The sequence below is a fragment of the Hyperoodon ampullatus genome (genome assembly GCF_949752795.1).
Source record: "Hyperoodon ampullatus genome assembly, chromosome: 3".
Lineage (NCBI taxonomy): Eukaryota > Metazoa > Chordata > Mammalia > Artiodactyla > Ziphiidae > Hyperoodon > Hyperoodon ampullatus.
The window spans coordinates 53,443,426-53,455,937 of NC_136916.1; the positions used below are offsets into that span (position 1 = coordinate 53,443,426).

Genomic DNA, 12,512 nt, shown 5'->3' on the forward strand with positions numbered 1-12,512 from the left:
TTCGTACACATTTATATTAACCTACGTGAATTTATTGTTTAAGTAGTTCAGAATCCAGAATACCTTCTGCATTGGCTCACTTAGTACTGAGGTTTTCTCCCTTCTTTGACCCAAACTAAAATTTGTAAGTTTTTTTGTTAGATAACTTTAAGTTTTATTTTTGTTTGTTCATGTACCAAAAAAGACATGAGAATGACTGCAAGCCTTTGGGAAAAAAGTTTGCATGGACTCTTATGCTGCAGCTTTCCCCTCCTCTCATCTTTAAAATTTTTCTGTGAATCAGGCCTTGTGTTGAGTGAAAGATTATTTGTCTTATAATTAAATTTCTGGATCTGTTTCTGACAGGTTAAGATTTGCCTATTGAGTAACTGTGTTTTTCTCAGGTTGTTTGTCTGACATACTGTTTTCTCCCTGCAGCATGCCTCTTCAGATGTTGAAAGAATGATCCTGGGCAACAAATGTGATATGAATGACAAAAGACAAGTGTCAAAAGAAAGAGGGGAGAAGGTAAATTTGAACTGAATGCATAAAGATTGGAATCTACTCACGTTAAGCATTCATTTTCTTACTATTATTTAATTATTGATTTAAGTTTTAAAAACATCTATATTTTAATCTGTTAAAAAAACAACAAAAGGGTTGTAATCCATACTTGAATGGTATGAATTAGTATTCGAGATCCCACTCCATATACTGTGTAGTCATGACTCATTCCTAAAGAATTTGCTGTTTTCTGCGAGATACAAATTGGTCCTTTTTCAGATTCCTGCAGCTTAGAGTTCAGGCTATTTCTTCCATATCTGTGTGTAAATGCCCAGTTTTGAAGTTAAACCAGTTCATTCTCTTTGAAAAAAAAGTAGTAGGATAGGTGAAGTTTCAACAGTAATCATTTTTCAATTCATTTTTTTTTCTAAGAATATTTTACTACACATTAGATTTAGGTCATTATGGAGTTTTAAACTCTTCATTAAGCTACGGATATCATTTGTAGGCATTTCTCTATTTTATGTCCTGCAAAACAAGAGTTTATTACATGTACGTATTCATTTCTATGACATTTTCCAAATTGACTTAGAGGCTTCAATTTTTTGTCTTGGAATTTTGCTTTAGACTTCTTTTAGTGATACGTGCAAAATGCATTTTGTTTTTCAATCTGACTGCGAACTTTTTTCCCCTAAAAACATTCACTTAATCTTGGTGTTGCAAATGAACTGGGAACTCTTTGGAAATAGATGGAAATGTAGAAGAGTTCACAATTTGCCACAATCAATAGAAACCCAAGCAGTGAGTACTTAGTATTTTAAGCTTTTGTTCTTTTATGCACCAATTTATTAAAAAATAATGAAAAGTTACAATAGTAACTGTTGGAGGTTTGTACTTTGGGAGCAGATAAAAGGGGCAAATGTATCCCAAATTAATGATAGGGGTGAGCGTCTCATAGGTTTGCTAGTGATTTTATTAGAGAACTACAGGTATAATCGTAAAAAAGGGAAGTACTTAAATTATGTTTTGAGTGGAAGTGGTGCCATTTTACTTACTTGTGGTGATGAAGTTAGATATCTAAATTTCAAACATGATACAGTAGAAGAAAGCAAAGAAATTTGAGAACCACAGGAGTTCTGAACTAGGTACTCTCCCTTTAGGACTCTGAAAAACCTAAAAAATATAAATGCTCTATATGTTCAAGAAACTTGCACTGAATTTAAATGTCTCTCTTTGTCTTTCAGTTAGCAATTGACTATGGGATTAAATTCTTGGAGACAAGTGCAAAATCCAGTACGAATGTAGAAGAGGTGAGAAGGAATTTTTTGGTGACTTATTACGTAGTAGCATTAGTGTCTTAGGTGCCTGTGTTCAAGCAGCTCTCCAAGCCTTGATATTTTCTGACTTAGTGAATGCCTTGTGGGAAATCCACTTCCATTCTGTAAACGTTTATGCTTCTGACTTTTATGTGGATCCTGGTTGCTGGATTTCTAACACCCGTCCTCCACATGGGATATATTAGATTGCTCAATTAAGAGTCACTGAACAGGGCTTCCCTGGTGGCGCAGTGGTTAAGAATCTGCCTGCCAGTGAAGGGAACACGGGATCGAGCCCTGGTCTAGGAAGATCCCATGTGCTGTGGAGTAACTACTGAGCCCTCGGGCCACAACTACTGAGCCCGCGGGCCACAATTACTGAAGCCCGCGTGCCTAGAGCCCATGCTCCTCAACAAGAGAAGCCACTGCAACGAGAAGCCTGCAAAGAGTAACCCCCGCTCGCTGCAACTAGAGAAAGCCCGCGTGCAGCAACGAAGACCCAACACAGCCAAAAAAATCCCCCAAAATGGTCACTGAACAGAAGATGGAAGTTCAGGTTAAGTTCAGTTTTGCCCTTTGTTTGGGAAGCTGGAAATCCTTCTCTGGCCGACGAAGCACACTGTCCTCTGCTCATTTATCATTGTCCATGTCATCCTACAGTAGCGTGTAGCACAGAGTCTTAATTACTTTCATGTCTGCACTCTCTCAAGAGAGAATTAAACTGTTAGCTTATTGAACAGATTCCCTTAGTGTCCATGTTTGAAGTCGATTAAGCATGATACATTTTAACACTATGGCATTAAGTAGAAATAAGAAAGTGTGTTTATCAGAGAGTAGTTTTAATAAGTTTTCAGTAAGTTAACTGTTAAGACCAAATTATCTAAGGTCTTCTAAGAATAGATTTTCTTTACCAAGCGCAGAGTTGTTGATAATATTTTCTTTTTTAAAAACATTTTAAAAACTGATCATAAAAATAATACATGTACTATGTGTTAATACACATAATTTATTTAACAATAAAACTGATGGTTTCATAAACATTTAATTTCTCAAGCTATTCATTCTTCACCATGACATATGGCTAAAAATTGAGACTTAAGTGACTCGACTAGTGGACACTGATCAGAACATTTTCTTCCTTTTAAATAACTAACAGTCATTTTTTCAGGTTGACTAATGGGTGTTAGGAAACAGGAAGCCTCTACTGATTTATTTACTCAACCATAGATATGCAGAAAAATGCTTCCTTCTGCTTGCTACAAAAGGATTTCCTTTCATCAGAAAGAGGGGAGCCTCTTCAGTCAGGTTTAATGGTGGAGACAGGAGAAAACCTTGCTCACTGAGATGGCCCACGTAGGATTGCTGCCACAGAATGAGCTCTGTACCCTGGCTTAATGGAGCAGGCTTCGGTCTCTGTTAGTCCTGAGCCCTGATCATACCTGTGACTTAGAGTATTGAGTTGGGAATTCCCTGGTCAGGGAACTAAAATCCTGCAAGCCGCTCGGTGTGGCCAAAAAAAAAAAGAGAGAAGAGAGCATTGAGCTATGGAAATATAGACCTGGGGATTGCCCAAGCTGCTTATTCTGGCCAGGTATTCTGCAGAAGTTAGCAGATTTCCCGGGGCTTTAACTTAGCCTCAAAAACTGAGATGGGCTTACTTAGAAACTTTGACTCACAGGTGACCAGTGTGACAATGAGACACTGACAATGAGTGATAACAGTAGTTATCATATTGCTTCTTTTTGACTGGTTTAATAATAATCCTTTTGCTGAACATTTTTGGGGGGCATTAGGAGTGATTGGGAACAGACTGACATACCAGTGGGTTTAGCATGGAGACAACTGAGGAAGCCTTAAGAGTCATGTAGAAACAAAGTAGGGATGATAGTTTTTTTTTAAATTATTAATTTATTAATTTATTTATTTTTGGCTACGTCAGGTCTTAGTTGCAGCACAGGGGATCTTTCGTTGCAGCAGGCAGGCTCTTCATTGCGGCAGTTGGGCTTCTCTCTAGTTGTGGCACGTGGGCTCCAGAGTGCACGGGCTCAATAGTTGCGGCTCATGGGCTCTGTAGTTGTGGCACACAGGCTCTCTACTTGTGGTGCATGGGCTTAGTTGCCCTGAGGCATATGGGATCTTAGTTCCCCGACCAGGGATTGAACCCCTGTCCTCTGCATTGGAAGGCGGATTCTTAACCACTGGGCCACCAGGGAAGTCCCAGGGATGATAGGTTTTAAAAACGTTTGGCTTGGGTTTGGGTCAAGAGGCGCTAGGCATAAAATGCCAGTGAGATTTGTCCTGCTTCTATTTCACTGATTTCCACAGTGGGGAATTTAGCTGAGCTGTAGGAACTGTTGGGATTTTGGAGTGTTGCGACACGAGAGGTTATATATTCTCAGGTATAAGAGTGAAAGCAATTTGAAAGAGAGGAGGTTGGGAATAAAAGGTGGAGATTTTTGTGAAAACAAATTTTAGAGCTATAGGGTAATTCATAATTATTCCTTCAGTTATCAAACAGATATTCAGCATCTCCTAGACCAGGAACTGTGCCCCACTCTGGGGATGCCCAGGAGCTTTAGAGCCTCTGCCTCCCAAGTGATCTTATTATACCCATAATTCAACAAGTGTCATTTTAGGAACTTGTGCCAGATGTTATGTGCAGAAAATATTTGATGAATGACAGTTTGATTACACTGGAAAACCTTTATGATATGATAAATGAAAAGTAAGTTACAGTAGTCATGTGTCTACTGTGATTGCAATTATGTTCTTTTCTCAATTAAAAACCTCAAAGTAATATATTTATATTTTATAATGAAATAATAAAAAAAGGCTATATTTCTATTTTAAAAGATATTATAAACATATAATAATGAAATCTTTGGTTTACCTTTAGGCATTTTTTACACTTGCACGGGATATAATGACAAAACTCAACAGAAAAATGGTTTGTATGACATATAATTTTTATTTTCCTTATGCTGTTTTTAAATTTGTTTTCTTATTTGTGTTGTTTATTTATTTAATTAAAGGGATAGGCCTGATTATAATATATTCACATTAACCCGTTTTCTCCCTGACTTACATTTTCACCCGCTTAAACTTTGATTCTTATTTCTGTTTCTTCAAATTTCTTATTTCAGAGCTGCAGTTGTTTCAGTTCTTTCCTCTGGCTCTTTAAGTGGTCTTTATTTTTATTATTTTTTTAACATCTTTATTGGAGTATAATTGCTTTACAATGGTGTGTTAGTTTCTGCTTTATAACAAAGTGAATCAGCTATACATATACATATATCCCCATTAAGTGGTCTTTAATTGAATTTTGATCAGAATAATTAAAGTAATAATGGCAAAATTAAACTTTTTATCTCTCTCTATATCAGTATATAATTATGATCTCAAAGTCGCTGAAGTTTGCTTAAATTTGAAACAATCTCAGTGATGAATCATTACGACGTCCCGGAAAGTTTGGTCTAACCTGAATCTTGCATATAATTGTATACCTTATGTTACCAACTCTTCTTACCTCCAAGAAAGGGGTTGCCTGTACCAGTATCTTAACATTGTTTCCATTATTACCCTTGAAACTTTACACTCTTTTGGTTATAATTTTTTTGAACTGGACTTAGGAACTTCCTAATATGTGGTTAATATATTAGGTGCTAGCCTTAAAATATTTTTCCTATATTAACCCACCGTTTCCAAAGAAACAGACAACATCAGAGCTTAACTAGTTCCCTTCCTAATTAACAACACTACTGAGGACACATTTATGGCATGGTTAGATATTTTTTTATTTCTTAGGTAATTGGGCTGAAACCATGAAACTTTGATTTCCTTGCTAACTCCATCTTCTGTTTTTTTTAGAATGACAGCAATTCATCAGGGGCAGGTGGACCAGTGAAAATAACAGAAAACCGATCAAAGAAGACCAGTTTCTTCCGTTGTTCGCTACTTTGATGAACTCTTTCTGAGAGACTGCAGCACACCTAGAGGACCCTTTCCTGCTTCTCTGAAAGCACAGGTCACCCAGCCTCAGAATCATCCTGTCTGGCTGCTACTGAGAGCACCGCTGAACCTAGACCTAGATTCTGCACACAGAATGTGCAGTGGATTCCAATCTCATGGCCCATCAAGATAACAGGCTTCTTCTTTCAAACGTGGAAACAATGAAGTGGAGACACGTGCAGGACTTAACTTGTTTTTCCTCTGTTTTACTGCGTGTTGCAGAAGCTGCTATCTTTTTCTTTTTCACTTTGCACATCAGTTGTTAGCCTTTCCTTGTTACAGCACAATCTGAGATTCATATCTGCACACTTCTGTCTGATGAGGTTCTAGACAAGTTTGCATTCGGGAATGTTTAAAAAAAGAGTAGAACATTCAAAGCAGAGGTTAATATACGAAAATTATAGCATATCTGGTTAGGTTCATATGGCCAAATGTTATTGCATTGATAGCATTTATTTAAGGGCTCTGATTTTCTTAAATAAAAGAGTCATTAAATTCTGATAAAATTTATCTTAAAAATTCATAAAAATGCCCATCTGTTCATCAAAGGCCACAGTTTCTTTATTTCTTCAGATTGTTTAGAGTTTTGCTTCATTCCTGACTTTTTTGCCAGAGAGTCTGGGTAGCTGAATAAATCACTTTTTCAGGTGATTTGTTGATTACCTCTGCCTAATCTATTGACACTGCATTTGGAAATCCCTTTAATGTCGCTTTTCTTGAGTTTTGTATTTGTTCTTCTTTCCTATGTTTGACCTATTATAATCACTCACCTAAAACATAACATATTGAACATTGTTGTCTGTTTCTAAGTGTAAGCTTCTTAAACTGAAATTTTACATAGACAGAGAGACACACTATTTAGGGTTTTATTTCAGCATCTAATTGTTGTTCTGTCACATCAGCAAACATAATATATTTTGTCTTAGATTCACTCCTTAGCTGTTGGTTTAGTAGTAATGCCCAATTCTTATCATAATCCCTGTCTACAAGAATTAACAAGAGTTATATTTAGACTTAGTTCACAGAACGCTTACCTATAGGGATAGAGATTAATTTGTGGATATAAATTTCATAGAGATAGCTCTTGGTAATGGTGAAAATAATGATTTTTTTTTAATTTGGGCGTTTTTTTAAAAATAAGATTAATTAGACCTAGTGCAGCCTCTAGGAAAAGTCTTGCCTTTTCATTAGAGCAAATATGAGCATGGTTTCAGTTTTACAACAGCTGTTGTTGAATGTGTAGAACCCAGTTCCATCCGTTCAGGTGCATTGTTATAGAACCTGGTCCAGCCATTTGGACCAAAGCCAACCAAAAAACTTAGCTGCCTTTCTCACCAAACACTGGTACTGGTATGCCTTTTGTAGATGAAACCGTCACATGAGAAAAAAAGGTATTTAGTGTTAAAGTGCCAAATTCATTGTTGTTATTCTAGCCTTCAGTGTCATAACACAGAAGGGAGTAATAAAGAGGTGATTAGGAAATAATAATTATTCTTCCTGTTTGGCCTGTTTTGTTTCACAAAGGTTACCATCATGCTTGATAGTTAAGTCTGGGAGATGAAAGTGGAAATGGATTGCTTGTTACCGCAGAGAATTCTGCTTCAAATTAAGATGTATCATTAGAATACTTGGACCAGTCAACCTTTACTACTTGTTTGAAAACTTATGCACAATTTAGTGGCAGGAAATATATACCAGAGCTATTTTTGATGGGTTCACTAAATTTATTGTTCACAAATTTCAGTCTCCTTGATTTTTTCTTTCTTTCTTTTTTCTTTTTTTTTTTTGTACTTACTTATAGGCTTAAAGGCACCAGTTGGTGTCCCAGTAAAATCAGTAGTTCCTTGATCAAAAGTTGACTGTAAGTCTACCATCTTAAAATTAGATAGATTTCTGGAACAAAAAAGATAATTTCTTAGAAACATCTTGTATTCATTGATTTTCAGAAAAAGATCCCAGCAGTTAAGCTTTCTGGATGGTAACAAGGTAATTTCTAAAAGGCAAGTGCTATGACACCATGTATGAATGTAACTCTCTTAGTAATTTACCTCCAACTCTTTGGTGTCTTAACACTTTGGTTTATATCTCAGGGGTTGTCTGCAAACCAAAACTGACATATTCTGTGGTTAGCCTTTTTTTTTTTTTTTAAACAGAATGCTTTGCTTTTGTTTTTTTTCCCTCTCTCTTCTATTGTCTCATATGGGTTAATAACTAGTCTCCATGAACTTCCCTTTGAAAGAGCCTATAAAAGTTAGATGAGTCTAAAAGTGTTCTTTGAAGTAGCAGCAAACTGGGGGTATATACTGTTATATAGAAATAAATTGTCCTTGCTATTTTCTTACATTTAGCTTTGCTAAATTGTATATAATTTGAGCTAAGACCATAGGAGATTCACTTTCTGCATGGTAAAATGCCCTAATAAATATTCCACTTTGCTTAATAATGTACATATAGTGCATTATTTTTTCTATTTGTAGATGAATTTAGTGGCAGATAATTGTCTGTTCCCTGCTGAAATCTAGTTTTGTGTGAACATTTTTGTGGTTTTATGGATAAAGGTACATGAAGGTTTATTGAAGCAGTATTAGTGGTTCAGTGGCTGCATTTTATTATCAGTGTGCTAATTTTTGACAATGATTGGACTAGATCTTTTCAAATGGAGTCTGAGGGTATCAGACAATGAAAATGTGCTGTAACTAAGTAGCATGTAAATCAGTTGATTGTAAAGCGTTTCACTGGGAACTTATTTTAGCTATATTTTACTTCAGACAGATTATGAGAAAATAATCCACCTGTGCATCAGTTAGGAGGTGCTGCAGGGTTTCTTACTATTTACATGAACATTTTGTGCAGTCTTTGTTATAAATTTTCAGAAGACTATACTCTTTACTTTGAAGGACTATTTTTTAATTATACCTCATTTAGCTAACTAGTATTCTAATACCTAGTAGAAAAACAGTGAGCCAGTCTTTAAGTATCCAACACAATATAGACTATATGTTTTGTTTTGAACTAAAGGCATCATTGGAAAAAGTAGCAGATAGTTTAGGATAGAACATACATGTCATATCCAGTAGCGCAAAAAAAGTATTATCTTCCTGTCTCCATTAATAAATTTAGCTGTGCAATATAGATAAATGTTTGCAGAAATTTCTAAATAAGAGATTATAACTCCATTTTACAGGTTCTGAATGCTGAGAATCTGTATTAAGGCTTATAGTTTTTCCTGTGAACAGTAAGTGATACGTGTAAGCAGACTTCCTTTCCTAGTTCATGACTTAGATTTCTTTATAAATTTAGTTCTTAATCTTTAAAGATGAGCTTCTAAGCTTAGAATTTTAAAATAGCATTTCATTATGTTGGTTTACTTTTCTCTGATTTTAAGCACTCATTTCTGCTGTCAGATTTTTTATAATTTTTCTTCTAACAGAAAGGACATTCCTTTTTCCTTCTTGTTATATCCAAAGAAGGGGGTGGGGGAATGTCTAAAAATGAAATTCCTTGTCCTAGAGGGACCTAGATGGACAGGATATACTAATAAAATTTCAAATGCTAGCACAATTTTACAGTAGAATTGGTCTTTTTTCAGACTGATAAAATTAATGGGTGTCATGTTCAGTATGAAAAAAACTAAATGAAATTTACAGAAATGAAAATTAGCAAACAATTAGGGATATTTTCAAATTTTCATTTTTTGAAATGCTTGTGCCATATGCTATTGCATTTCTTATTGCCAAGAACCAATAGAACTTCTTGTTTTATTTCTTACCGTTTTTAAAAATGTGAATTTAATTATAATTCATTCCTATGGCCTTATATATGGGTTTTGTTTATTTGCAGCTGACACTGTCCCTTTAAAGCAAAATACTGTAAACTATTTGACTAAAATCATGCCCTAATGGGAAATATCCATTTTTTCCATAGAATCATCCTACTGTAAGTTTGAGCATATTTTACTTTTGCTCCAATGGCTTAATGTGAAAAAGCTCCTGCAGATAAAGTGGACCTGTCATGTTGTTAATCTTGTTTAAGCCAATTCATTAACTGTGTACTGATAATGATGCTGTGTTTTTTTTAAGAAAAAATGGATTTTATTCCAGGTGAACTTTTTTTTACAATAATGTTCGTCTAAAATAAAAACTACATAATGAAAATACTTATGTCTCTCTGAAATGGATTGCACATTTTTAAAATGTTTCTTCTAATTTGCTAAGTGTGTGTCTCAAACCACGGTAGACTTGAGATATTTTAGCAAACTTTACATCTTACTTCGAGTTCTTCTTGTTTTTTTGTAGGGAAATTTTATTTATTTATTAACTGAAGTGTAGTTGATTTACAATGTCATGCTAGTTCCAGGCATACAGCACAGTGATTCAGTGATATATTTTTTTTCAGATTCTTTTCCCTTACAGGTTATTACAAGATATTGAGTATAGTCCCCTGTGCTGTACAGTAGGTCCTTGTTGGTTATCTATTTTATATATTTTAGTATGTATGTGTTAATGCCAGCCTCCTAATTTATCCCTCCGCCCCCCCCGCCCTAGAGTTCCTTAAAGACTGAGAAAAATGGCCAGAGCTCCTGCTCATTCTTAATTCAGCATACATTGAGGTTATTTTGTTATAGAACTGCAGCCTTAAATTGATCGTCCTTCCCTTCTTAGTCCTTGCGTGTTTAGTTTCTGTTGTTTTCACTTTCAAATAACACAATTGGATGTCGATGTTCTGCCAGCGTTCTACCCCTGGGCTGGTGCATGTTCCCGGTAGCTTTTGCCATTCATCCCCAGAACCATTTTGAACCTTCACAATTCCTCTCAAGCTTATTTTCCTTTCATTCTTTTTTTTTTTTTCTTCAAGGTCAAGTCTTTATTTATTTTTGGCTGCGTTGGGTCTTCGTTACTGCGTGTGGACTTCCTCTAGTTGCAGCGAGCGGGGGCTACTCTTCATTGTGGTGCACGGGCTTCTCATTGCTGTGGCTTCTCTTGTGGAGCACGGGCTGTAGGTGCGTGGGCTTCAGTAGTTGATTTTAGCCTGGTGAGACTCATTTCATAATTCTGACCTCCAGAACTATAAGAGTAAATTTGTGTTGCTTTAAGCCATTAAATTTGTGGTAATTTGTTTACAGCAACGATAGGAAACTAATACAGTTTTCACATTTGTATCTCTAGCCCCAGGCTCTTTCCAGAGGGCCAGACTTCAAAGTTGATCAGCCTACTGGACACCTCCCCTTGAATCTGCTACAGGTACATCAAACAACATGTCTGAAACTCCAACTCAACTCTCCATCTTTCCTCCTTCTCCAGCAATTCCCACCAAGAACTCTAAATCCCAAGAGGAGAAACCTATTCTTTCTCTTCTTCTCTCCATCTTGATAGCACCGTCATCTACCCAGATCCCCAAACAGTTAATCAACCTCCGAGTCTTACATGTCCTAACTCCTTACTCTCTAATCTATCTCCTTGCCCATTATTTTTGCCTCTTTGTTCAGGCCTCCTTATCTTTTGCCTAGATTTCTGCAGCCTCTCCTAACCAGTCTTCCAGTCTCTAATCTTATTTTCCTCCAATACAGTTTTCACAGTGCTGACAGGTTTTTAAAACTGAAGTCTTACACCCCTGCCAAATTTAATCTCATAACCTTGGGGAAAAAAAAAACTAAACTCTGTAGCCTGGCAAAGTCCTTTGCGATCCCCACATCTTTCTTTCCTGCCTTAGATTTTGTCACTCTTTAACTCATATGTACCTTTTGAACTGCGCCAGTAATTGCATTTCCTGGAACATAACATGCTTTGTCATTCCTTTCCTTATGCTGCTCCTTCTTCGGACTCCCTGCCCCTTGTCTAACTTCTCCTTATCTTTCAGTAACTTCTACTTATCTTCATTCAGTAAGGGTTTCTCTGGGAAGACTTCAGCCACAACCCATCCCTGGTTAGGAACGCCCTCCTGTGTCTGCCCAAAGTGTCACTCACTACCCTGGATTCAAATCATCTGTTTACTTTCCTTCCCCACTAGACTCTAAGCTCTTGTAAGGTGGGGACCGAGTCTTTGGTTTTTGTAGTCACAGTATCAGGCAAAGAGCCTGGCACATAGTATGTGTTTAATAAATGTTGAAAGAATCAGTGAACTTCAGTAGTCATCACAATCAACACGTTGCTGAAGAAAGCTAAGTGTAATTTAGGAGCTGTTTGGTTCTCCATTTACTTGTAATTTGAAGAAAGAATGGAAGTAAATTCATCAGTGCCTCAGTAAGTTTGGCAATAAAAAGAGAAGCTTCATTATCTGGTTTTTATTCTGGCCTTCATCTTACACTATTTTAGTCTTTGTTATATATCTTACACTCTTTTATCCTTTATTAAATATAGAAGAATTTTCTTTTAATAAGATAAACCACCCAGAATGCTCTTTATGTATTGATAAATTGAGTAAACCCTCTCTTCCCCTTTCTTCATGTTTTCTACTCTCAAAATTTAGGTTTTCCAATATAGTTCCAGGGATATATGAGGATGCCCCCATAGCAAGCGTGGATGAAAAATGTCACATGCCATATCAGTAAACAAAGGATGCTGCGACCATCAAGCCCTCAGCCACTGCAGCTGCCACCCAAAACTGCACCCAGATGGGACTCAGGATGAAGAAGAGCAGGATCCTGACCCTAGATAGCTAAGGTGCATATCAAAGGAATGTTTTCAATGAGCCAAGACTCTTGCGTCT

The 12,512-nt window shown here is 36.3% G+C and overlaps 1 protein-coding gene across 1 annotated transcript in view; it reads left to right on the forward strand.

The window, feature by feature from the left end:
* The window catches only part of RAB8B (RAB8B, member RAS oncogene family), a gene marked incomplete at both ends in the record, with an annotated part of 62,695 nt that extends 56,936 nt beyond the window's left edge, over window positions 1–5,759 (forward strand). The window contains 4 exons of the mRNA XM_079700366.1: window positions 418–507; window positions 1,728–1,793; window positions 4,696–4,746; window positions 5,667–5,759. Of these exons, the coding sequence (XP_079556492.1) occupies window positions 418–507; window positions 1,728–1,793; window positions 4,696–4,746; window positions 5,667–5,759 (300 nt within the window). The remainder of the gene's footprint in view (window positions 1–417; window positions 508–1,727; window positions 1,794–4,695; window positions 4,747–5,666) is intronic.
* Between the last annotated feature and the right edge of the window lie 6,753 nt (window positions 5,760–12,512).